At 41.8% G+C, this 27,609-nt stretch overlaps 1 protein-coding gene across 7 annotated transcripts in view; it reads left to right on the forward strand.

The window, feature by feature from the left end:
- The window catches only part of NUDT5 (nudix hydrolase 5), a 63,207-nt gene extending 38,817 nt beyond the window's left edge, over positions 1 to 24,390 (forward strand). For 2 of the 7 annotated variants that reach the window (XM_080659980.1, XM_080659981.1), the window contains exons 3-9: positions 11,819 to 11,886; positions 15,027 to 15,076; positions 17,020 to 17,127; positions 18,429 to 18,524; positions 19,079 to 19,180; positions 21,690 to 21,743; positions 24,161 to 24,390. In XM_080659980.1, the coding sequence (XP_080516106.1) occupies positions 11,819 to 11,886; positions 15,027 to 15,076; positions 17,020 to 17,127; positions 18,429 to 18,524; positions 19,079 to 19,180; positions 21,690 to 21,743; positions 24,161 to 24,270 (588 nt within the window). In that variant the 3' untranslated portion in view covers positions 24,271 to 24,390. Of the gene's footprint in view, positions 1 to 11,818; positions 11,887 to 13,560; positions 13,660 to 15,026; positions 15,077 to 17,019; positions 17,128 to 18,428; positions 18,525 to 19,078; positions 20,688 to 21,553; positions 21,744 to 23,905 lie in introns of those variants that run through there. The other 5 variants (XM_080659983.1, XM_080659984.1, XM_080659985.1 and 2 more) reach the window with 4 other exon arrangements.
- Positions 24,391 to 27,609: the final 3,219 nt, after the last annotated feature.

Raw genomic sequence — 27,609 nt, forward strand, 5'->3', positions numbered from 1 at the left:
GCATTGGGTGCATATATGTTTACCTGAGTTATATCTTCGTGTTGAATTGCTCCCTTTAGTATTATGTAGTGGCCTTCCTTATCTCTTGTTATGGCCTTTACTTTGAGGTCTGTTTTATCAGATATAAGTATTGCAACCCCAGCTTTTTTCTCATTTCCATTTGCCTGAAAAATATTTTTCCATCCCTTCACTCTCAGTCTGTGTGAATCATTTGCTCTGAGGTGGCTCTCTTGTAGACAGCAAATATATGGGTCATGTTTTCTTATTCAGCTACCCTGTGTCTTTTGATTGGTGCATTTAATCCATTGACGTTTAATGCTATTGACAAGTACATGTTTGTTGTCATATTTTTCCTTAGTGTTTGTGTTTCTTTTTGCCTTTCTCTTTCTTTTTACAGTAGTGCCTTTAGCATTTCTTGCATTGCTGGCTTGGTAATGATAAACTCTCTTAGCCCTTTTTTTTCTGTGAAGCTCCTGATTCCACCTTCAATTTTGAATGATAGCCTTGCTGGGTATAGTATTCTTGGATTCAGTCCTTTTTTTTGCATCACTTTGTATATTTCATTCCATTCCCTTCTGGCCTGGTGTGTTTCTGTTGAGAAATCAGTTGATATTCTAATAGGTGATCCCTTATAGGTAACTTTCTGTCTCACTCTGGGAGCCTTTAAGATTCTTACTTTGTTGTTAGTGTTCGCCAATTTAATTATGATGTGTCTTGGTGTTGGTCTTTTGTGGTTCAAGTTGTTTGGGACTCTATGTACTTCTTGGACTTGCATAGTTTTTTTCTTGCCAATATCAGGGAAGTTTTCTGTCATTATTTCTTCAAACAGGTTTTCTATTCCTTGCTTCTCTTCCTCTCCTTCTGGTATCCCTATTATTCGAATATTGTTTCGTTTTGTGTTGTCCCAAAGTTCCCTTAGGCTCTCCTCTTGCTTTTTAAGTCTTCTTTCCAGTTGCTGCTGTGTTTGTGTGTTTTTTCCTACCTTGTCTTCTAATTTGCTGATGCGGTCCTCAGCCTCTTCTAGTCTACTGTTTAAGCCTTCCAATGTGTTCTTTATTGCAGCTACGTCGTTCTTCATCTCATCTTGGTTTCTTTTCATGTTGGTTACATTTTCATTCAGCTCCTTATAATTGTCACTGAGTTGTGTGTATTTGTCATCCAGCCATTTAAACATCCTTATAACCATTACTCTGAATTATTTCTCTGTTAAGCTGCTAGCCTCAATTTCGTTTAACTCCCTTTCTGGTGATTCCTCTTTTTCTTTCCTTTGGGAGTTGCTTTTTTGTCTCCCCATGTTTTCCTGTAATGTTTTAATTGTAGATCCAATTGCTTTGCTACCCAGGTTCTTTTGGTGATGGTGCTACTGGTGTAATCTCTCAGTTCTCCCGGGCTTGGTAATCTAGTCTAGCTCCCTACTTGAGCTATTTGGGTTCTCTTGATGTAGGCCTGCAAGCTTGAGAGGCACAACTGCGGTGTCTAGAAGTCAGCAGCCATGTAGGGGAGTATCCCAATTTTTGCTGTCTTGCACCCTTAATTGAAATCACGCGTGCCCAGTGGGGACTCATGGTGGTACCAGGGAACCGTATGTCGTGGTCATGTGGCTCAGGGGGCCTGCACTCTGGAAAGGCATGACTGTGGTGCCCAGAGTTCTGTAGTTATGGGGTGGGCAGACTCAGCTTTCGCTGCTGCACCTGTGGTGGATAGGTGCTTACTCCCAGTGACAGCTCACAGGAGCACCCGCGGTAAGTTTGCCAGCGAGGCACACTGAAGCACCCTGAAGGGCCCTGGCAGTGTAGCCATGTAATTGAGGTGCCTAGCTTCTAAAGACTTCTCTTTAGGGCAGATCCTATGGCCTCAGGGAGTATTCAGATTCCATGGTGTTATTCAGGGTGGAATCTGGGTGTGGCTATATTGGTTGCCTGGAGACTGGAGGGAGGGGATATCTCACAGGAGAAAATGGCGACCGGGGCTTACTTATGATTCAGCACCAGTCTCGCTACCACCTCTCCTGGACCGTCCGCTGCCTACTCTCCCCAGATTCCACAACTCCACCCCTTGTCCTGTACCTCAGCCACAGATAGGTGTGTATCCGAGAAGTCCTACGAACTAGGTTCAGTGGAGAAAAGGCGCAGGCCCCAGCGCGAGGAGGGACCGCGTCTCTGCAAGTTCCTCTCTTGCCAGCACTTCGCGGTCCAGCAACTCTTCAGGGCTGCCTTTGAGCTCAGATCCAAAATCCAGACCCCAAGGTCTAAAATCCACTACCTCCTGAAGTCCTGTGGACCTTTTTTTTTTTTTTTTTTTTTTTTCAGTCAGACGCTTTGCCTGTCCTCAGGGACGCGGCTTGGTGCTGTGTGGTTTCTCCCTGACCTTCTGGGCACAGAGGTCCGGCAGATTCTACTGCCTAGATCAGCCATGGGCAAACTACGGCCCGCGGGCCGGATCCGGCCCGTTCGGCTGTTCTATCCGGCCCACGGAGCCGAAAGAGCGGAGGGTTCTCTTGCTCTCCCCTCCGCTCCTTTACTTTGAATTTATATTAGTTCACACAAACACTCCATCCATGCTTTTGTTCCGGCCCTCCGGTCCAGTTTAAGAACCCATTGTAGCCCTCGAGTCAAAAAGTTTGCCCACCCCTGGCTTTGATTTTACCTTTATCGGGGGATCTCTGCCCTTCCCGGCTGCAAACTTTTTCACCAGCTGCGCCTCCTTCGCCAATTCAGGCTGGATTCCACTCGTTTCAGCTGCTCCCTCTATTTGCTCCGTGACAAGGCTCAGGACACGTCTGTCTATTCCGCCGCCATTTTGACTCCCCAGAAAATTCATTTTAAAGTGAATCAGTCTCATTCACATACAATACTGTATATTGGTCTATGCTGTGTATAGAGTATTCCTTCTATTTGATTTTTTTTTATATATATTTTGTTCAATAGTGTGTTCTGAATTCTATTCATTTTGTTTAATCAACGGGGAAAAGCAGCCACACGCAAGTTGCTCTTAATGAAGTAATCCTTGCTTCTGTACTGAAATTATCTATCTCTATAGTTTTATATTTATTTAAATATTTATCTTGCTTACCTTGATGGTACTCTTCTAGACCATTTAACTTAAAGTTAGGGTAACTTTAGATAGAGTCAACATAATTACTTTCAAAGTAACCACTTTTTCCCCCATAAATTTCTCACAATAAAATTGTCAGAGACATCTACTTACATAAGTGGGAGGTTTAACTGTTAGGTCTACCAGGTGTTCTGGTTAATAATGTGGATTTTGTAATCAAAGAATACACGATAATTTCAAAAGAAACATCAAAAGTGCTTTATTCAAAGTAATGTCCATCACTAGCTACACATTTCCCCCATCTTTAGGTAATTTGTGGATACCGCCCCAATAGAACTTTCGTCTTTCGTTCAGTTGATGGTGCACCCATTTTCCTTCCTTTAAAATCTTTCCCATTGCTTGTAAATGATCGGAAATTGTTTGCTGAGCAACGTTTAATCTTTCTGCAAGTTGTTTTTGAGTTTGACATGCATCTTTATCCAATAATGCTTGTAATTGTTGGTCTTCAAATTTTTTCAGTTGACCTGGATGTTCTTTGTCTTTCATATCAAAATCATCACTTTTAAAGCATTTAAACCAGCGTTCACAAGTATCTTGAGATGGAGCATGTTGACCATAAGCTTCCCAAAGTATACGATAACTTTCAGCAGCACTTTTCTTCAAAATAATGAATTAAAACTTCCTGCAAATGCTCATTTTTTGGCACAAAATTCGACATTCTTAAGTGTAAAAATATCTATTATGTTAACACCTTCAGCAAATTTGACATATGAAGTTTTGAAGCTTTGTTGTCAATACAATAAAATAGCATACATATCAAATTGCATATGTTTAACTCCATCTATTGAAAAAAATCCACATTATTAACCAGTACACCTAGTAATCATAGGTGTACTGGAAGTCATTGTTTCACTTATTAATCTTTTCAGACCACATGACAATGAAAGTTTCCATTTGAGCTTTTGCATCCGTGGCATTGATAAGTAAAGAACAGTGGCTGGGTTTGTGTTTACTTTTCATTTTGTCTAGAGTACAAAATATACTTTGGAGTCGGGTGCTTTTTTTTTTGAGTATTTATACATCTTTTGTGAGCATAGCAAACTTTTAGAAAACTTTACTGGAAAATTTTGCTTGATCCTGTTATATTTTAATTATTCTGTCTGTGCTGCTTTGTCTTGGGATGTTTATGTGCTACAAATGAGACTTAGTATTGAGGACCATGTTTTGAAATATCCTAGATACTTTGTGGCTCATAGGATCTTTTGCAACTTTATATATGTAAATGTACCCTGAATTATATATATGTGTGCGCATGCGCACACACACATATATATACATATCCCATCTAATAAAGACAGAATATGCAAATTGACTGTCACTCTGCAACAAATGTGGTGGTTGGGCCAGGACACTTGCATTGTTGCCATGGCAATGACACAGGCGTTCCACCCCGCCCGGCTGCTCTGGGCCTCTGGGCAGCACGTGTGCACAGGCATGGAGCAGCCCGGGCGGGGAGGATGCCTGCTGCGGGGGGGGGGCGGGCGGAGACAGAGGTGGAGGGAGCTACCGGAGGGGCAGCAGGGCCAGAGCAAAGGCGGAAGGTGGCGGCCAGAGGGAAGGCCCGGGTCCCAGGTGCCGGAGAGAAACCAGTGCCGGCAACCAGGGGAAGGAAGGCCTATTCTGGCACGAATCTTCATGCATCGGGGCTCTAGTATATTATATGTATCTGTGTGTATTGCTTATTTTACATATTTATACACACAACCCCAAGTAGTAGATGTTTACAATCTATAATGAAAAGTATTAAATTTACAATAACATCAAAGATGCAGCGATTTATGAGGACATTTTGTAAATTCTCTTCAGAGAGACTGACTACTCAGATGAAGAATTAAAAGGAAAATAAGTACACTGGTATTTTTAAAGCGAAAAGGTATCTTCCTTTAAGTATCTTTGGTAACTGAAAAAATAGAAGTTAAGATGTTTCTAGATAGAATATTTTCATACAGCTTCAACTCGGAGCCTTTATATATATTCCTCATATCTGAGAAGCCCCTGAGGGAACTTTGTGTCACCAAGCTAGGAAAACTAAGGAAACTACAGCTCCACAGAGATCGAATGCTAATTATGATTTACACTTGGCAAGTTCAGTTTACTTTGTTATTTCTCAGTAATAGTTAGGAAACTTTCAAAAACTTAACACACAAGCTGGCTTTGATTGGAACATAAGATAAAGGTATGTTTAAGGGCATGAGTAGAATTTAAGGCCATACTTGGAACATCCCAAAGTCCTTCACTGTTTTGTTTTTCTTTGAGAGTTGAATTTTTTAAAACGAATAGTTCTCAGTTATAAATTTATAAAATGGACACAGTTCATTAGAATTTGATTATGTTAAGATAAATTTTGGAGACCAGAATCAAGTACTCTAAGCTGGTATGAACTCCAAATTGAATGCCAGTCAAAACCAAAGCATGGGCTGTGCCCACTTGGCCTCCATAACATAACATGCTTTTAAAAAAAAAAAAGTAACTTAAAATTGTTTGATTCATTGCCCTGTAGTACTATCCTTGAAAGCTCTGGTATTTTTGTGAGAACCTTTAAAAATCTCCCTTATTTTTTTGTCCTGGCTGGTTTGGCTCAGTGGGTTGAGCTTCATCCTGTGCACCAAAAGGTCACCGGTTCAATTCACAATCAGAACACATGCCCAGGTTTAAGGTTCGGTCCCTGTTCGGGGTGTGTACCTGAGGCAACCAATCGGTCTTTCTTTCTCCCTCTCCCTCCCTCTTCTTTCCTCTCGCTCTAAAATCAATAAAAACATTTTAAATCTCCCTTATTTATTTTTCCCAAAGGTAATGTAAAACACTGAAGTAAAACTGGAAATTTATTAATTTTAAGACAGCCTGTAAAATTAATTCAGAAAATATAATTGGTCATCTAATTATATATTTTTAAATATACTGAAAGATAAAGAACACTTGGATTTTATCTTTACACACTTTATATTTCTCTTACATCGTCTAGAATCATACACAGTTCTTTTCTTTTTTTTTTTTTAATATATTTTATTGATTTTTTACAGAGAGGAAGGGAGAGGGATAGAGAGCCAGAACATCGATGAGAGAGAAACATCGATCAGCTGCCTCCTGCACACCTCCTACTGGGGATGTGCCCGCAACCAAGGTATATGCCCTGGACCAGAATCGAACCTGGGACCCTTCAGTCCGCAGGCCAACGCTCTATCCTCTGAGCCAAACCGGTCAGGGCAGTTCTTTTCTTTTTGAAGAAAAATATTGAAACCTTTAAAAGGTGCTTAAGGGCCCTAGCTGGTTTGGCTCAGTGGATAGAGCGTCGGCCTGGGGACTGAAGGGTCCCAGGTTCGATTCCAGTCAAGGGCATGTACCTTGGTTGCAGGCACATCCCCAGTAGGAGGTGTGCAGGAAGCAGCTGATCGATGCTTCTCTCTCATCGATGTTTCTAACTCTCTATCCCTCTCCTTTCCTCTCTGTAAAAAATCAATAAAATATATTTAAAAAAAAAGAAAAAACATAAAAAAAATAAAAGGTACTTAAGGGTTTGGTCAGGTGAATATAATCCTATCTAATAAAAGAGTAATATGCAAATTAACCATCACTCCGCTACACCCACAAGCCACGCCCACTAGCCAATCAGGAGTGAGTATGCAAATTAACCCCAACCAAGATGGCTGCGGCCATGGAGAGAGCAGGAGGGAAGCTTGGGTTTCCCCGACGATGGAGGAAGCCAAGCTTCTGCACATCCTGTCCGGCCCAGGCCTCCGCTTAAGGCTACAAAGTTTCAATTATAGAAGTTAAATAAATGCCAGCAGAAATGGCTGCCGCCATGGAGGGAGCAGAAGGCTTGGCTCCGCTTAAGGCTACAAAGTTTCAATTGTAGAAGATAAATAAATCCCAGATACCAGGGCCTCTGCTTGGGTAGTCGGGGGGCGTGACCAGCCTGCAAACCACCACAGGCCCCTCGCCCAGGCCACCCCGCACCCCAAGGGAACCCCTACCCTGATCCGGGACACCCTTCAAGGCAAACCAGCTGGCCCCCACCCGTGCACCAGGCCTCTATCCTATCTAATAAAAGAGTAATATGCAGATTGACCATCACTCCAACACACAAGATGGCTGCCCCCATGTGGACACAAGATGGCCACCACAAGATGGCCAGCAGGGGAGGGCAGTTGGGAGGGACCAGGCCTACAAGGGAGGACAGGGGTGACCAGGCTGGCAGAGGAGCAGTTAGGCATCAGTCAGGCTGTCAGGGGAGTGGTTATGGGGTGATCAGGCTGGCAGGCAGAAGCGGTTAGGGGCAATCAGGAAGGCAAGCAGGCGAGCAGTTGGGAGCCAGCAGTCCTGGATTGTGAGAGGGACGTCCAACTGCCCTTTTAGGCCCGATCCCACTGTGATCAAGCCTAAACGGGCAGTTGAACATCCCTCAAGGCGTCCCAGATTGGAAAGGGTGCAGGCTGGGCTGAGGGACACCCCACCCCGTGCACGAATTTCGTGCACCGGGCCTCAAGTAAAATATATTTGTATAAAGAAAAAATGAAATTGTGGTCACTATTATATACTGACATTAGTTACAACCTAGTTTTAATTCTTAAAACAATTTTGATTAGCAAAGCTGAAAAAATGAATGTTTCAGTTAAATGTTTTAAAGAGGTCCAGATTTTTACAAGGACATAATATAAGTTGTTATTCTATAGAACTATCCTATTAAATGTTGTATAGCCCTCCTTCTGTACACTTTATTTAAAAAAGGTAAAATGCATAAAAAGAAAATCATATAGGGATGCATGACATTATTGTAATTGTGTATTTGCATATAATATGCAAAAATAAAAATCAGACTATTTTCCTGTTAAGTAAATAAATAAATAAACTAAAAATTTCTCCATGTTAACTGTGAATAGATCTTCTGGTAATTGGTAGGTTGTTTCTATTAAGAAGTGAAAGATGGGCCTTCAGGCGCTCAGTTGGTTGAGTTGTCCTGTACACCAAAAAGGTTGTGGGTTTGATTCCTGGTCAGGAGGCATACAGGAGGCAACGAACTGATGTTTCTCTCTCACATCAATGGATCTCTCTCCCTTCCTCTCTCTAAAATCAATAAACATATCTTTGGGTGAGGATTAAAGAACAAAGTGAAAGAGAGGATAGTCAGAAGCCTATAAACTGCTTTATGTACACAGCGACACTTTCCTTTTAGTGCAGTACAGTGCCATCGGTAAGTTAGTCCTGGGAACCTAGACTCAATGTCTAGGCAGAACGATGCTGAGAGTACCACTCAGACTGGGTGGGAAACCCATGCGTCGTTATTAGAAATCCAGTCATTGGACATGGTTTCCCCACAACTTTGTTGTACAGCAAGCATGTCAAACTTGAGGCCCACAACGAATATTTTTGTAGCCCAGCCAATATAACAGTATGTAAGAAACATTTTAATAAAAATTTTGTAACAATACTTACAATATCCTGTTATACATAACTTTTTTTTATTTTTTTATTTTAATCTTTATTCAGATTATTACAATTGTTTCTCCTTTTTCCCCCCATAGCTCCCCTCCACCCAGTTCCCACCCCACCTTCTGCCCTTACCTCCCCCCACTGTCCTCATCCATAGGTGTATGATTTTTGTCCAGTCTCTTCATGAACCCCCCATACCCCTTTCCCCCTGAGAATTATCAGTCCACTCCCTTTCTATGCCCCTGATTCTATTATATTCACCAGATTATTCTGTTCCTCAGGTTTTTAATTCACTTGATTTTTAGGTTCACTTGTTGAGAGATATGTATTTGTTGTTCATAATTTTTATCTTTACTTTTTTCTTCTTCCTCTTCTTTAAGAATACCTTTCAGTGTTTCATATAATACTGGTTTGGTGGTGATGAACTCCTTCAGCTTTTTCTTATCTGTGAAGCTCTTTATCTGCCCTTCAATTCTGAATGATAGCTTTGCTGGGTAGAGTAATCTTGGTTGTAGGTTCTTGCTACTCATCACATTGAAAATTTCTTGCCACTCCCGTCTGGCCTGCATAGTTTCTGTTGAGAAATCAGCTGACAGTCGTATGGGTGCTCCCTTGTAGGTAACTAACTGTTTTTCTCTTGCTGCTTTTAATATTCTCTCTTTGTCTTTTGCTCTTGGCATTTTAATGATGATGTGTCTTGGTGTGGTCCTCTTTGGATTCCGTTTGTTTGGGGTTCTGTGCGCTTCCTGGACTTGTAAGTCTATTTCTTTCACCAGGTGGGGGAAGTTTTCAGTCATTATTTCTTCAAATAGGTTTTCAGTATCTTGCTCTCTCTCTCTTCTTCTGGCACCCCCATAATTCTGATGTTGGTATGCTTGAAGTTGTCCCAGAGTCTTCTTATACTATCTTCAACTTTTTGGATTTTTTTTTTTTTGCTTTTTCGGTTGAGTGTTTTTTGCTTCTTTGTATTTCAATTCTTTGACTTGATTCTTGTGTTCCTCTATTCTGTTTCTGGGTCTCTGTATAATATTTTTTATTTCAGTCAATGTATGTTTAATATCTAGTTGTTCCTTTTTCATATCTTCGAGGGTCTCGTTATATTTATCGGCCTTTTTTAGGATATTCTTGAAAAGCCTTATAACCGTGGTTTTGAATTCTCTATCCAGTCGTTTGTTTTCCTCCATTTCTTTCGTTTGTGATCTGTTTCTTTGATGCCGCATTTTCACTGCTTCCCTGAGTTGGTAGGGTAAATTTGTGTGCTAGGTTTCCTATATGGCCCAGTGGGTCTGCTTCCCCAGTTAACCTGAGGTGGATACTCTTGGTGCACCCCTTTGTGGACTGTGTGTACAGCCTTGTTGTAGTTAAGTCTTGATTGTTGTTGGTGTCACTGGGAGGAATTGACCTCCAGGCCAGTTGGCTGTAAGGATCAGCTGCGTCTATGCTGGGAGAAGTTCGGTGCTGGAGACAGCCTTATAGGATTAGACTTGCCAAATTGCAATAACCTCTGTGCTTGGCTTGGATGGAGTGGAGTCTCAGGGCGGAGCAGACAGTCTTGGCTTCCCGGCAGCCTTGCCCTTGCGCGCACGCGCAGACCTCTGCCTTCCCCGGCTCCCGAGTTTCCGCCCGAGAGTCCAGACTCCCCCCACAAGAGCGTGGGTTCCCAGGGGTTCGCCTGGAACTGGGGTCCAGTGCAGTCAGAACTGGGGCTCAGTGCAGTCAGGAGGCTCTGACTCCCTTCCACTAGGGAAAGCCTGTGGCAACCTCCGCAGCCTTTGTGCGCACTGGCACGCGCACGCCTTCAGACTTCTGCCTTCCCCAGTTCCCGAGTCTCCGCCCGAGAGTCCAGACTCCCCCCACAAGAGCGTGGGTCCCCAGAGGCTCGCCTGGAACTGGGGTCCAGTGCAGTCAGAACTGGGGCTCAGTGCAGTCAGGAGCCTCTGACTCCCACTAGGGAAAGCCTGTGGCAACCTCCGCAGCCTTTGTGCGCACTGGCATGCGCGTGCCTTCAGACCTCTGCCTTCCCCAGCTCCCGAGTCTCCGCCCGAGAGTCCAGACTCCCCCCACAAGAGCGTGGGTCCCCAGGGGCTCGCCCGGAACTGGGGTTCAGTGCAGTCAGAACTGGGGTTCAGTGCGGTTGGGGGCTTCCTTCCCCCTTCCGCCAGAGAAAGTCAGCCAGGCTCTCAGCCGCCCTTCCCTCTGCGCGCACAAAGACCCTTTGCCGTACCTCCAATTCTCTGTGAGCTTTTCTCTTTCCTTCTAATTGTAGAATTTCCACTCAGCCAGCTTTCCTGTGGTTCTGGATGGTGTCCGTTCTGTCTTTTAGTTGTAGTTTTGAAATTGTTGTGCGTGGCAGCAGTTTAGGTGCTTACCTATGCCGCCATCTTGGTTTCTCCCTATACATAATTATTAATAATGAACTACAATGTTCGCTAATGACTGATTACTATAATCATGTTGCATGCATTTCCCTTACACGCCTTACACGCAGGCACACCATTTCTCTCCACTAATACTAGCAGCAAATATTTTAGCAGCCAATTGCCACGTCATTCGTCTTGTACTGACTTGTTTGGTGCGCGCTTTTCAGAGAACAAGAAAAATAGGTTTATTTGCATTACGCTTATTAATTTGTGCAGTTATTCAGTGTCTGGTAAGTTAACGTTCAAGAAAAAATACTAATTTTTATTAAAAAGTCCTATTATTTTATGTTAACGATTACTCATTTATTTCAGCCCTTTGTATTCAGCATGTCTCTATTGAAATAAACGTATGTTTCTATGAAAATTGAAGCTTTTGTTTTTTGCGGCCCACATAAACTTAAACTTTGTTTATTTGGCCTGTGTTAGCCTTTGAGTTTGACATGCTTGCTCTTTAGTCATTAAAAGTAAAATGCCACTGATGTGTTCACATACTAAACATATACACCTATGTGACTAGCACTCAGATCAGAGGTTAGAATAAGAGAAGCATCCCAGAGAAGCCCTCACTCCTTTTTGCTCCCTTCTGGTCTTCCCTCCCCACCCCAACCCCAAGAATTTTCAACTCATTTCTTTTCACCTCTCAGTACTACCTCCAAAACTCCAATACAAATAGAACTACCCTTCAGGAAAACAGCGTTTAATATACTCAACTGAAAACCTGCACATGAATTATTGGAAGGGAAGTGTGATAATTGGGAAGACCATATAGAGAGAACGTGAAAATAAAAAAAACTCTTCTAAATAAAAAACTCAGTTTGAAAGCTTCCCAACTCATCTGTCATCTCATCTCCTTTTAGTTAATTGCAGAAGGCAAATGGGTCAAGTTTGAAAAAACAACTTACATGGATCCTACTGGTAAAACGAGGTAAACTATATTTTTTCTTTTGTAAAATGCTCGATATTGGAGGTTCTCAAGTTCTCTATTTAGTGTTTGGCATAAACTTTGATATTTTCTTCATTGGAAACTCTGTTATAGAGAAATCTAATTTAGCTGTTTTCTTATTGTTAGAATGTTTGAATAACTTACAATCTATGCATATTTATAAATTTGTAAATTTGTTTAAAAAAACAAAAAAAATTTTTTTTAAATTGTAAATTTGTTACAATAACTAGTCAAGTAGTTATTTTAACACCATTCTCCCCAAATAGATTAATGTGAACCTAAAACTTTTGGGACAAGGCTAATTTAAGCTGATAAAGCAGCAAATTAGTTAACAATACATGTTCCTTCCTTCTAATTAAACCAGTTCTAACCTCTAAATTAGAATTAAAGAGGAAACATTATCTTTGAGGTAAAAGTTACATGCTTAAACCTTGCTCATGGAAATGTAAATTGGAAAAGAAAACATTTCATAAAGCATTTCACAATATGTATCAATTGCCATAAAGATATGGTTGGGGGCGGAGCTGTTTGGAGCCAGGTCACCATGGGGTCTGAGACTGTGCTAAGAAAACTATTTGGAATCAGTTTTATGCCTAAAAGATGTTCACCAAAACTTTTAAAAAAAAATTGAAAGCAACCTCAACCTTCTAAATATAGGGGAATAATTATTTTAGTATATTCATTTGGTAAAATCCATGCATCCATCCACAAAGCAGATTATGAAGACAACCCAGCAATATGAGAAAAATTAGTAACTTGGTAACAAAATAGAAAATTGTATATATGCTTTTTAAACTCTGCCAAATAAAGTGTAAGAAAAACCTAGAGTCCCGACCAGCGTGGCTCAGTGGTTGAGTGTCAACTGATGAACCAGGAGGTCATGGTTAAAGATTCCCGGTCAGGCCATATGACTGGGTTACAGGCTCGATGTTCACCTCCAGTCTTCCTCACATAGGTCTTCCTCGTGGCCTCCAAAGAGGTCTTCCTGAAACACTGGCATTTCATTCTTCATTGGAAGAATGGAGTTCTTTACTTTGCAGTAGGCCACAATTTATAAATTTATAAAATGTTTTATATGTCACCTGATACAAAAGCATGTACATGAGGATAAAATAGCAGCTAGAGAATCCTTTGTTTCACTGTCTGATTCATGGAAGAGGCTATGGAATTAATTTTAGAAGTATAAAAGTATGCTGGCATTTTGCCCTTTTGTTGGCATTCAGGACAGAATTGAAGTCATCCTTTTGTGGCCTTTCCAACCTCTTTGTTGGTTGACTAGAGAGAAGAAAACAAAACGGGGTTTCCTATAACAAAGACTAAAAAATTGAATAACTTTAATTAGAATCAAAATTCTAAAGTTACAAGAGGTTTATGAGATAACATGCTCTTAATTCCCTAGCTTTACAAATGAGAAAACTCTCAAGGAGGTTGTGGCTATGGGTTAGCTAGTAGGTAATTGGAGACTAAGATTTTCTTAACCCAATGTACACATCTCAGAGTCCCTTTAAGATGATGAGAGCCCTCATGGGGCATTCTTGTTCTATTGTTTGTTAAAAATGCACTTATATTTTATTGCTTATAATTGATGGCTTGTTACTGCTTATTTATCTCATCTTAACCACTATAATGATGCTACTCTTTTTCCCTTATTCCTAGTGTATTTGGGATGGGACCTTCAGTGCTTTTCCCAGCACTTTCTTCTTCAGGCCTTAGGACTAATCTTAGGAGGCAGCAGAGAGAGCTATACCAAAAGGTGTTACGTCTCTTGCAATCTGTGTTACTGACATCAGAATTGCTTGTTGGTTGGCTTCTTGCTACTAACAGGAATGTTAGGCAGCTGTGAGTTGTCATAGTTGTCTTTGATTTTCATAGGTTCATTTTAACATTTTTGCCCTGTAAAATTTGGATACAACACTGTAAGATCTAGTTTACAGAAAGTTGTGTGTTTTTTAACTAGATTAAGTATCTGAATTTTTCCCCAAATTGAAGTGTGGCACGATCCAAATCTCAAACCAGACAAAATATGAGGCTTGCTCCAAGTAACAAATCTTATACTCACTGTTACTGTAATGAGACGTTGTTGATGCCTTTCTTATCCCAATTCCCAGAGCCAACTCTGGTGTCTTCCCTTAGATCCAAAATCATGACCTTCTTCACTCCCATCTCTTACCACTGCTTTTTCTTATTTAAGGAATGAGAGTGAAGGGAGAATTTCTCTCAGTGCCCTTCCCCCTGTAAACAACATGATTGTTCCAATAACTGGATTTACGGTACAGTGTTCTGAAACAAATAGCTAATTAGGAATAAAGCCTTAAAACAGGAGCAAGAACCTGCTGTTACCTCATTTTCCTCTAGGGCCGTGGTCAGCAAACTGCGGCTCGCGAGCCACATGTGGCTCTTTGGCCCCTTGAGTATGGCTCTTCCACAAAATACCACGGCCTGGGCGAATCTATTTTGAAGAAGTGGCGTTAGAAGAAGTTTAAAAAATTTGGCTCTCAAAAGAAATTTCAATCGTTGTACTGTTGATATTTGGCTCTGTTGACTAATGAGTTTGCTGACCACTGCTCTAGGGACATTTTCCTCTTAGATAAGATGTCACACACATATAATAGAGCACTCTCCTAAATTTAAGGATTCCTCAGTTAATAAATAGAAGTCTTGCTTTCTTAAATTGTGTATTTTAGGTCACAGATTTTAAAATCTAAATTGTATAAATATCCAACTCACTAGTTATTATGCAGAGTATCCTTTCACAGGGGCTTATTGTGCGTGCACACACACTGCTTAACAGCTTCAAAAGCCCTTGTCACCAACTGTGCTGCTCCCCTGCCAATTTGTGATCCAAACTAAAGTATTTTGAGTATTGACTTGAAAGGCAGCTCAAGTGACAGCACCCAGAAAGCTAAATGTTCAGTGGCAGGTTTTCTTTGGTCCTTCTCAAAAGCTGTAAGACAGCACAACTGGCTTTTTTAAAAAAATACAGATCTTTACTGTTTGGTCTTGTTGACCATTTGTATGTTTGCATGCTCTGCATTTGTAAAGTTCTTGCTGTACACACAAAACCTAAGCGTATGCTCCTCTTTGAAACTAATGATTTTGTTTTTTCTTCTTTACCTAAACAGAACTTGGGAAACTGTGAAACGTACAACCAGGAAAGGACAGTCAGCTGATGGTATGAGTGCAAACCTATTATAACTCTTCCTAAGAGAAGTTACCACACATTACTGTAGTAGGTGAGGTGCAGGAGGGTTGTGTTTTGTTTTGGTTTGGGTTTTTTTTACTGTCACCCAGATCTCAGGGCAGAGTTATCTTCAATTATGATCTTTTATCTTTAAATTTAATACTTGTTTTTGTAATACGGTGTAACTAAGTCGAGCTTTCCTTATAAATAACTTCTGGCTCCTGTTATCTAAGCTCCAAACAGTGTTTTTGAGGGAAAGATGTACACTAATATTTATAGCCAGACACAAATCAATAGAATTTGAAGCAACATACTGACATGATATGACTCATAGAAATCCTTTGTATTCTGTTCAAAGGAACTAGGTGAGAGCCTTTAGTTTGGAAAACATATTTGCACTACTTCACTCTCAACCATGTGGTTTATAGTTGACTAGAGGCCCGGTGCATGACTTCGTGCACCAGTGGGGTTCCTCAACCTGGCCTACGGGATTGGGCCAAAACCGGCTCTCCGACATCCCCCAAGGGGTCCCAGATTGCAAGAGGGCGCATGCCAGGCTGAGGGACCCCACCGGTGCACGATAGAGGCTGTGGAGGGACTCAGGAGGTTGGCCAGCAGGGGAGGGACCCCATGAGGGCTCCAGGACATGTCCAGCCCATCTCACTCAGTCCCAATCGGCCAGACCCCAGCAGCAAGCTAACCTACTGGTTGGAGTGTCTGATGGTCAGTGCACATCATAGCAACTGGTCGACTGTCTGCCCCTGGTGGTCAGTGCACATCATAGCAAGCAGTTGAGCGGCCTTAGCATATCATTAGCATATTATGCTTTGATTGGTTGAACAGCTGGCCAGACACTTAGCATATTAGGCTTTTATTAAATAGGATAAGGAAATGGGATTAAGAAACAACTATTCATTCAGTTTACTTACCATCCCAAGAATGAATGGTTTGACTGCAAAGGTCCCAGAAACAATCCTGAAATTCACCTCTGGTCTAGGGGAATTTAGAGAATACGTCTTTATTATTTTTCCCTTTTATTTTTCCATTCTGTTCTGTTTTTTACTGGAAGCAAACAGCGTAATTGCATGGTGCTGTTTTTCCCAGCTGGGAAAGTGTTGGCGGGGGGCGGGGAGGGTACTTCTCCTGGGCAGTTTGTGTTTTCTAGAACCCAGTGGGTTTTTGTTTTTGTTGTAAGGCCAAGTAACTCACTTGATTTATAAACAACATGGAAGTGTGATTGTTTGTTCTTTAATTACATTTTAAAAATCCTCACCCAAAGATATGTTTTTCATTGACTCTAGAGAGAGAGGAAGGGAAAGGGAGAGAGAAATATCAGTGTGAGAAACTTGATCAATTGCCTCACACACCTGCCCTGACTGCGGCTCGAACCCACAACCTGGGTATCTGCCCTGACCAGGAATCAAACCTGTGACCCTTCAGTGGATGGGCCAACACTCTAACCACTTAACACACTGGCCAGGGAGACTCTATAATTACATTTCTAAGTGAGAATAACTTACAAGTTCACTGCCAGTACTGTAGCTTTTTTTTTTTTTTTTTTTTTAATATATTTTATTGATTTTTTACAGAGAGGAAGGGAGAGGGACAGAGAGTCAGAAACATCGATGAAAGAGAAACATCGACCAGCTGCCTCCTGCACAACCCCTACTGGGGATGTGCCCGCAACCAAGGTACATGCCCTTGACCGGAACCGAACCTGGGACCCTTCAGTCCGCAGGCCGATGCTCTATCCACTGAGCCAAACCGGTCAGGGCAGTACTGTAGCTTTTAACTCCCTATTGCTAGTGGTAAAAATAAGGTAGATTTCAGATGCAGCATTTCTTAAAATATGGGATTTTAGTTAGATTGCTGTAAACAGATTGCTAGCATGACTGACCTTTCATTAGACACTTCGTTTTATTTCCTGGTGACAGGTGTGACAATTATCCCAGTACTGCAAAGAACTCTTCATTATGAATGTATCATTCTGGTGAAACAGTTCCGTCCACCCATGGGAAGCTACTGTCTGGAATTCCCTGCAGGTGAGTCACTACACACAGGGAACCAGAACTGCTTCTTGGGACTTGTCGGACAGAGCCACGGCAGAACCTGAGTACTGCAGGGTTTAGACATTTAACACCTTTGTATCTGTCCCTGGGCTTTTAAGTTCAATAAAACCATTTCTGTAGTGAAGAACCTCCAGCCACAATAACCCATAGAGGTGATAGAAAGGTGGTGTCACAGCTCACCTTTCCAAGCCACCTTCCCTCCTTTCCCACATTCTTTCTAGCCTCTTTGAGTAATTGCTTTTCGCTAATTTGTCAATTTACTTCATCTTCTATCACTAGCAATCTGCCTCTGACAAGAAATTTATAGTAATAACTAGGCCAGACTCCAAAAACTATGAATGGAAAAGATACCTTGACCTTCCTGCATGTATGTAGGCCAAATAAATTGTTTTAATTTCCACTAAAATATTTTTTCAGTTGCACAGTAAGTTAAGCTATCTAGAACTTACGCAGTGTATTATAATATTTAATTGGTTTGTTCCATCAGAAGAGATTAGATTGCTTTTATCATTAGTGGTTTAAGTTTTATATTTTTAAACACCATCCCATTCTGTAATGTATAATTCACAACTTTATTTTCTTTCTTATTTACTTGCCATTTCACTAAAGAAATTAATAGAATAGCCTATATTTCACCTTTCTTTTTGCAATTTTTTTCCTTTCAGGAAAATGACTCAGAGTTGCTACTGTCCTCCTCCCACTTGACCTCTCTCCTCTTCTCACAATGACCATAGTAGTTAAAGTCCACCAGACTTCAGTTCTGTCCTTTCTGTTTTTCTTCCTCAGAAGTGATCTTCATCTTGGCATTTCACTACAGGGTCTCCATATTGTTCTGTGAGGGAGGAAGGTGGGATAGGTAACAACTGTCCCCATCTTACGTAAGAGGAAACAAAGTTAACAGGTTTCCTGTACTGTAGTCACATAGCTAGGTCCAAAACCTGGACCAGTCAGCACCACCAAGCCACTTGTCCTCACAGATGATGCTGCCTGTGCTGTAGAGAACATTAGTTAGTGCTGAGATGCTTGGAAAACAATCTAGGTCTAAGTAAGAGAACAGATGAGGACTGTCAGAACCAACTTAATCTGCCTAGGGTTTCATGCTTTTGTCCTTTTTTTTTTTTTCCTATAAAAGTTCCAATCCTCAGCTTTATCTGTAAGACCACTTTTCACAATCCTCTGATTCTTCTCACGTAGCTCAGCAGCAGCTGTGTTAGGAGAGGCTCAAAGAAAAGTGGACTTCCGTCTCCCACCTCACAAATGATTTGGACTTCCAGGTCTCATAGATGATAATGAAAGCCCAGAAGCAGCTGCTTTGCGAGAGCTGGAAGAAGAAACTGGCTATAAAGGTGATGTTGCTGAATGTTCTCCAGGTTTGTATTGCTTTCCAGGGGTGCATTTGGGACAAGATTCTTCTGTGTATAAAAGGATTGATTCTTTGGGTGTTCTTTATGGGCAGAATTCAGATAACTTTTATTTCAGCTAATTCACTGAAGAGAAATCCTAATTAGATTTGGGCACGTAAACTTCCCGTCTTATCCAAATGAGAGGAAGTTTGAACAGGAAGGACCTGAAACTGGAGAAGAATTAGGAAATTGTGTTGCCTTCCAGAGTTTCTCACATCTGAGCTTTATTATATACACACCTTATGCACATGCCATGAAAAGGATTTACAACATGTCAGTCGTACCATCTAACTCCTCAGGCTTACCAAATGTTACGCAGGAACTCTGGGGAAAATATGAGTACTGACTACTTCTATGCTCTACAGTCCTACAGCATATACTGACTAGAATAAAACTAGTTTTCCTGCATAAATTCTTTGTTAAAGGAATTAGGAGACCAGTTTTCTTCCGAAGACATTTAAGTCATGAAATATGACATCTGACTGGTGTCTGTAAAGATGACCTGCTGCTTCTCTCCATAGCTATATGTATGGATCCAGGTTTGTCAAACTGTACCACACACATCGTGACAGTAACTATTAATGGAGATGAGGCTGAAAATGTAAGACCCAAGCCAAATCCAGGTAAGTGAGCTACATTGAAGGTAGATGAACTCCATTAAATATCTTTTAACTTCTAAGTTCCTGGATTGATTTTTGATTGGTCAAAAGAATAATTGTCTTTTGCAGAAGTTTCATTAACATTCCTGGCTATTTTCATAATCTTGTGTATTTTAGCATTTTTCTCCTACCTCTTATTTTATTTTTATGTTTTCTTTAAATAAAATGTTAAATTACACATTTCCATATTTTCTGTATGAAGTTAAATAGTAATGAAGATCATCAAAATCACTGATTTCTGTCTTCATATTTATAGCAATGGCATAAGTAATTATTACAGAACAGCAGCTTAACTCTTCTTATTGAGTTCCATTATTTAGAAAACCTTTTAGTAAATTCTTTGCTCTTTATTTCTTTGCAAGTTTGGAATTAGAAGCTTCAATGCCTCTCTCAATTCCTCACCACCCCTTAAACAAGGTGATCATATGTACACCACAAGAAATCCTGTATGAGAGTGATATTTTCCATTTCCCATCCTTTAGTTCCTAAATGTTTTGGTATCCCATTGCAGCTTATTTTAAATGCTTGATTTTTTAAAGTAGCAAATTGATGTGGCAATTACACTCATAGGTATATACCTAATTATACTCCCAGAAATTGAAAGCAGGGGCTCAAACAGATAACGTGTACACCAATGTTCATATAGCATCTTATAGTACCCTAAAGGTAGAAGCAACCCAAGGTTCCATTAACAGATGAATGGATAACAAAATGTTGTACATTCATATAATGGAATAACATTCAGCCGTAAGAGACTAAAATGTGCTGATACATGCTATAACTTGGATAAACCTTGGAAACATTGTGCTAAGTGAAAGAAGCCAGACTCAGAAGGGCAAATATTGTGTGACTGCACTAATATGAGATACTTGGAGTTAGTGCATTCATAGAGACAGAAAACAGATAGAGGTAAAGGGATGGGGAAGTTAGTGTTTAATGGGTACCAGGTTTTCATTTGGGATGATGAAAAAGTTCTGGAGATAGTCCTGATGTTTGCACAACAATGTGAACCTATTTAATACCACTGAATTATAACTTTAAAAATGGTGAACATGATAAATTTTGTGACCCAGGCTTCTATTATATTCTTACTAGAGGCCCGGTGCATGAATTCATGCACCAGTGGGGTCCCTCGGCCTGGCCTGCAGGATCGGGCCAAAACCGGCTCTCTGACATCCCCTGAGGGGTCCTGGATTGTGAGAGGGAGCAGGCCGGGCCAAGGGACCCCACCTGTGCATGATAGAGGCCAGGGAGGGACGCCAGGAGGCCTCCAGGGCATGTCCTGCCCATCTTGCTCAGTCCCGATCAGCCGGACCCCAGCAGCAAGCTAACCTACTGGTCAGAGCGTCTGCCTCTTGGTGGTCAGTGCACGTCATAGCAACTGGTCAACCGGTCGACTGTCTGCCTCTTGGTGATCAGTGCACGTCATAGCAACTGGTCAACCGGTCGACTGTCTGCCCCCTGGTGGTCAGTGCACATCATAGCAAGCAGTTGAGAGGGCCTTAGCATATCATTAGTATATTACGCTTTGATTGGTTGAATGGCCTACTGGACACTTAGCATGTTAGGCTTTTATTATATAGGACAACCTTTTTATTTTCAAAGACCAGTATGTTCATGCAGACTGTGTAGATATTGAAGTGAGGTTAAGAAAAGATGGAAGGCCCTGGCTGGTGTGCTCAGTGGTTAGTGTCAGCCCAAGCACTTAGGTGGCAGGTTCCATCCCCAGCCTGGTTGGGGCACATGCCAGAGGCAACCAATCAATGTGTCTCTCTCACATCCATGTTTTTCTCTTTCTCTCCCTCCTTTTCACTCTCTAAAGATTAATGGTAAAAATATCCTCGGGTGAGGATTAACAACAAAAAAGGTGAAGTGGTATGGGTGAAGTTTCCAGCATCTTAAGCAATTAGAAAATGTTCCCCTTCCTCCCTCCCGTCCTCCCTCCCTCCCTCTAAAGTTGACAGGCAGCCACCCTCTGCCTCCTCACCTTTCATTTTGTCTAGGGCAGGGGTGGGCAAACTTTTTGACTCAAGGGCCACAATGGGCTCTTAAACTGGACCGGAGGGCCGGAACAAAAGCGTGGATGGAGTGTTTGTGTGAACTAATATAAATTCAAAGTAAAGGAGCGGAGGGGAGAGCAAGAGAACCCTCCGCTCTTTCGGCTCTGCAGGCCAGATAGAACAGCTGAACGGGCCGGATCCGGCCCGCGAGCCGTAGTTTGCCCACAGCTGGTCTAGGGACTATTACTCTCAGATTCTTTTTGTCTTGCACAAAAATCTTCCAATGTTTTTACCACTCCAGGCCTTGCTAAAATATTCTCCTTCTGTTTATTTTCAGGAGATGGAGGTATGTTATTCAACTCCCAATGGCTGACAATGTATATGGCTTAATGTAGTGGTAATGGCTACAGGCATTTTGTGTTGTTCTGGTAGGCTCTCCTGTTCTTTAGCTTTGTTTTCACTTGTTTGTTTAGAATTTGTGGAAGTAATTTCCTTACCAAAGAATGACCTGATGAAGAGACTTGAAGGTAAGCTTTCCTGAGATTATTATCCAACTTTCTCTGGTTTCCTCCTCCCCATCCCCAGCAAAGGGGAACTAAATAGAATTGTTTCTTTATATTCTTCCTCCTTAAAGTCAAATACCTAGAAACTATTGTAAAGCTGCAGTTGGCCAATAATAATTTTCCTTTCTGGTGGCATAGAATTTGAAATTAGAGCAAAACATCCCATGTCAATGAAAGCTTTCAGCCAGAGGCTTTTTTTCTACTATAGAAGAGTCAAAATTATATTCCCGCTAATTAGTCCAAACTATTCTACACCTTAAATCTTTAACCCATGACAATGCAGAGGCATAATTAGATATCACTTAGCTGATTCTCAAATATGCTAGTATGTTAGATGGTTCTTTGTGCAGGTATAAGTTAAAGGAGAATTGAACATAAATATTGATATCTACTATATGCTAAGTGCAATGTGCCTATATAATGAACCATACTAACTAGCAGTGTGACCCTTAGTAAATTATTGGTCATATAGTTACATTGTGAAATTCCTGGCCAGCTCATCTGTTAGGGATTTTGTTAAAATAAAATAAAAAATAAGGTTATATGGACAGATGTTCTTTGATATAAGTACATTTCTAATGTCTATGTTAGTTTGAAAAGTAAAGTGGGCCTTTCAAAAACTGATGTGATTTCAGATTCCCAGAAAGTTTCCATTCCTACTTTGCTGTTTTAAAAACTAGACCTAAGGTAAAAGCCACCTCTAAATTCAAAGTCAAAATTAGAAATACTTGTACTGAAAAGACGCAATAATTTATTAGGTATTTCCTTAGATAAAGCCGTGACCATCAATTACAGGCAGGATTTAACTTTGAGTCTGACAGATCTGACTGGATTAGAGGCTAAACATTTATTAGTTATGACTTTGAACAAGTTTCATAGCCTCTCTGAGCTTTTCTCATGTATGGAACAATAGATAGCCCCTGTGTCTGAGGAGACATTAATAAATGGGATAATGTTGACACACAGTGCTTAAATGTTACATGCTCTATCGTTTTATTATTTTTTTTATCAGAAAACTGTTTTTTAAATTCCTTCTTCCTTCCACCTAAGTTAACATCCCTTCTGGCCTTAGAAAAGCAGGAAATATAGAGCAAGAGAGGGAGGAAGGAAGGTAGAAAGGGTTATATAGAAGGGGGAGGGGTAAAAGAACCAGTTCTCCTAGCTTTACTAGAATTGAAAGATAGTAATGAAATCATTTATTCATAACATTTGAGAAGTAGGAAGGAAGATTCTTGAGTTCAGTTTGCTACAAGGAATAAGCTTTCAACACTTACCAAGCACCTGCATGCAGATGAGTAGAACATAACCCTGCCTCCAAGGATTAAAATGTCTCAGCGTGTCGCTAAACAAGTGGCTAGGAAAACAAGACAAATTTGAAGTCTGATAACCTCCATTAAAGTTCTTTGTAATAAGATTCTGAGATCTCATTCTTGTTTTTTTTAATATATTTTATTGATTTTTTACAGAGAGGGAGAGGGATAGAGAGTTAGAATCATTGATCAGCTGCCTCCTGCACACCCCCTACTGGGGATGTGCCCACAACCAAGGTACGTGCCCTTGACCCAGAATCGAACCTGGGACCCTTCAGTCCGCAGGCCAGTTAGGGCTCTGAGATCTCATTTTTGATAGATTTCTAATCCTATCATGCACACAGTTAACGTGTATGTGCAAAATTATCCACTAGCAGCGGGAAAGACACACAAATGGGTCTTCAATAAATAACTGAGTATTCATCACTATATAGCTTCATAGTAGCAGAGTCCAGTAGTGATCTATAAATGAAAAAGTGAATCTATAAAGCTTTGCTATTTTAACACACAAAATCATCATCTCTGAATGTATGCTCTTCTGTCTTTATTCTTAATTTTTTGTTGTTCTTGTCCCAAGCTGGAATGTAACCCTGCTTTTATATCCTTTACTGGAGGCCCAGTGCACGAAATTCGTGCACAGGTGGGGTCCCTAGGCCTGGACGGCGATCAGGGCCTGTGGGGGCCATCTCGCCCAGTCCTAATCAGGGCCTGCCAGCTGCCACCTGGGGCCTGGGACCCTTTGGGAGGTTGGCTGTGGGAGCGCACTGACTACCAGGGGGCAGCTCCTGCATTGAGTGTCTGCCCCCTGGTGGTCAGTGCGCATCATAGCGACTGGTCAACCACTTGTTCCGGTTGTTCAGTCATCACGGTCACTTAGGCTTTTATATATAGATAGATTCTTCCACTAGAGTAAGATCTTTGAAGCAGAAAATGTCTTGTTCACCACTGTATTACCTGCATCTAGCATAGGGACTGGTATATAGTAATTGCCCAGTAAATATTGACTGAATGACAAGGGGTATTATCTTTTATTAACATCATTGTCTAACTTGTATCCTTTGCTTCCTGTAGCACTGGTAACTGAAGAACATCTGACAGTGGATGCTAGGGTCTATTCCTATGCTCTGGCGCTGAAACATGCAAATACAAAGCCATTTGAAGTGCCCTTCCTGAAATTTTGAGGCCAGAGGAGAGTAACCATGTTTTTGTTTTATAAATGAGGCCATAAGGTCTCCTTCACTAAGACTTTGTATTCAGCTAAGTTTAATGGAAATTTGAAATTATCTTTTTCATAAAATAAAAACAACAAAAAATGCATGTGGTGTTATCCTATATAATAAAAGAGTAATATGCAAATTAACCATCACTCTGCTACACCCACCAGCCACGCCCACAAGCCAATCAGGAGCAAGTATGCAAATAAACCCAACCAAGATGGCTACGGCCACAGAGAGCAAGAGGGCGGCTTGGGTTTCCCCGGCAATGGAGGAAGCCAAGCTTTCCTCCTGCCCTTGCCAGCCTAGGCCTCCACTCAAGGCTACAAAGTTTCAATGATAGAAGATACATAAATCCAAACAGAAATGGCAGCAGCCACGGAGCTGGAAAGAGCAGGAGGCTAGGGTTGCCCCCAGAGATGGAGGAAACCAAGCTTTCCGCAGCCCTGGCCGGCCCAGGCCTCGGCTTAAGGCTACAAAGTTTCAATTATAGAAGATACATAAATCCCAAAAAAAATGGATGCCGCCACAGAGCAAGCAGAAGATTTGGCTCCGCTCCAGGCTACAAAGTTTCAATTGTAGAAGATAAATAAACCTCAGATACCAGGGCCTCTGCTTGGGTCACCAGGGGGTGTGGCCGGCCTGCAAAACACCACAGGCCCCTTGCCCAGGCCACCCCACGCCCCAAGGGAAACCCCACCCTGATCCGGGACACCCTTCAGGGCAAACCAGCTAGCCCCCACCCATACACCAGGCCTCTATCCTATCTAATAAAAGAGTAATATGCAGATTGACCATCACTCCAACACACAAGATAGCTGCCCGCATGTGGTCAAAGATCCTGCCCCCATGTGGACACAAGATGGTCAGCAGGGGAGGGCAGTTGGGAGGGACCAGGCCTGCAAGAGAGGGCAGTTGGGGGTGACCAAGCTGGCAGAGGAGAGAAGTTGGGGGCGACCAGGCCTGCAGGGAAAGGCAGTTGAGAGAGACCCAGGCCTGCAGGGGAGAGCAGTTAGGGGAGACCAGACCTGCAGGGGAGGGCAGTTAGGAGTGACTAGGCCTGCAGGGGAGGGCAATTGGGAGGGACCCAGGCCTGCAGGGGAGAGCAGTTGGGTCCCAGGCTTGCAGGGGAGGACAGTTAGGGGTGACCAGGCCTGCAGGGGAGGGCAGTTAGGGGCAAACAGGCTGGCAGGGGAGCAGTTAGGCATCAATCAGGCTGGCGGGAGTGGTTAGGGGGTGATCAGGCTGGCAGGCAGAAGCAGTTAGGGGCAATCAGGAAGGCAGGCAGGCGAGCAGTTGGGAGCCAGCAGTCCTGGATTGTGAGAGGGATCGGGCCTAAATGGGCCGTCAGACATCCCTCGAGGGGTTCCAGATTGGAGAGGGTGCAGGCTGGGCCGAGGGACACCCCCCACCCCCGTGCACGAGTTTCGTGAACCGGGCCTCTAGTGGAATTATAGGTAGGCTATAGCCTTCATTTAAATGCTAAATGCAAATATATTTAATCCTTTTTTTTTAACTTCAGCTGTTATCTAACCTAATCCAAGAAATAGGAGTTAGAAGAGACCTGAATTCTATATTAGGTCAACTATTCCTACCTCAAACTCCCAACATAAAATTCTTTTTTTTAAAAATATATTTTATTGATTTTTTACATAGAGGAAGGGAGAGGGATAGAGAGTTAGAAACATCGATGAGAGAGAAACATCAATCAGCTGCCTCCTGCACACCCCCTACTGGGGACATGCCCGCAATCAAAGTACATGCCCTTGACCGGAATCGAACCTGGGACCTTTCAGTCCACAGGCTGACGCTCTACCACTGAGCCAAACCGGTTTCGGCTCCAACATAAAATTCTATAGCTGATTTTGCTCAGTGGTTAGAGCGTTGGTCCTAGGACTGAAGGGTCAGAGGTTTGATTCCTGTCAAGACATGTACCTCAGTTGCAGGCTCAATCCGATCCCTGGGCCCTGCCTGCGGGAGGTAACCAATCCATGTTTCTTTGTCACATCGATGTTCCTCTCACTCTGTCTTTCCCCCTCCCTTCCACACTCTCTAAAAATCAGTGGAAAAAATATCCTCCAGTGAGGATTAACAACAAAATATTCTATAGCTGAGTATAGACAAGTGATATTGTTTAAAAAAACCATTACATTACTGTTTAAAAGAAACCAATATAGGGACTCCTATTTGAATTATCTGCTATATGGAATTAATCTGTGTAGCAATGTATGTAAAACTATCCATAGAGAGTAACATTCATAAGCAAATGTTTACATTTAGCTATTGTCATATCTACCTACTACTAAAGTAAACCTTTTATGTAATGAAAAATTGTTAATTTCATTCACTAAAACAATATTAAGAGGCTAATGAAAATACAGGTCCCTTCTCTCTAAAGCAGCAGTTGCCAACCTTTCGGACCTCACGGACCACCAGTGGTCTGCAGACCACCGGTTGGCAACCGCTGCTCTAAAGCATGTGGACATATTTGAGAATCTCATTTCCTATCCTTACCTCAAAAAAGTAACTTGCAGTTCTAAAACATCAAATCCATGGAAATAAGATTTACATAGTTTGGGGCATTATTGTCTTGATATTCAACCATGAGTGCAGCCAGCAAGGTTAACAAGTACCAGAAACCCATTATAAACTACTTTAAAGGAAAAAATAGGATTTTTTCTGGCTCATGCCATGTCTAATGCATGTCATCCAAAAGGTCTACCAGGGTTACTGGGCCATCTTCTTACCTCCTGAGCCGAGGCTCTTGGGTTGACTGTTATGGCTTCCAGCAACTCTAGGATCACTGCCTTTTCAGCTTAGCTCCCAGAAAAGTCTCAGGATGACTCTCATTGGCCAGCCCTAAGTCATGATTTGAGCCCTTGACCCAGGGGGTTAGCCAGGCCCCTCAGAACCAGATAAAATCAGGGTACTAATGCCAAAAATGCTGCAATATAGTTCATTTGTCTACAGGTTCACTCTCTTTTCTAGATACTTTTATGAACCTAAATATAAGATCATTAAATAATACTTGATAGAATTATAGAACCAGAGAACTGCATAGATCAAGTTTACTCTCCCAGTATACACTATGAAAATTAAGCCCCAACTACCTGCTCTAATAGTAGCCTTCCCTTGTGCTATACCTCCCACCCCTTTTTGTTCTTACACATACACGTTTATTTTTTAAATATTTATTACTAAAAATACAGTATTACATGTGCCCCTCTTTCTCCCCCATTGACCTCTTCTAGCCTGCCCCCACCCCCTGCCCCAGGCCTTCACCACCCTATTGTCTGTGTCCATGGG

Source organism: Plecotus auritus (genome assembly GCF_963455305.1).
Source record: "Plecotus auritus genome assembly, chromosome: 1".
In the NCBI taxonomy this organism is placed as follows: Eukaryota; Metazoa; Chordata; class Mammalia; order Chiroptera; family Vespertilionidae; genus Plecotus; species Plecotus auritus.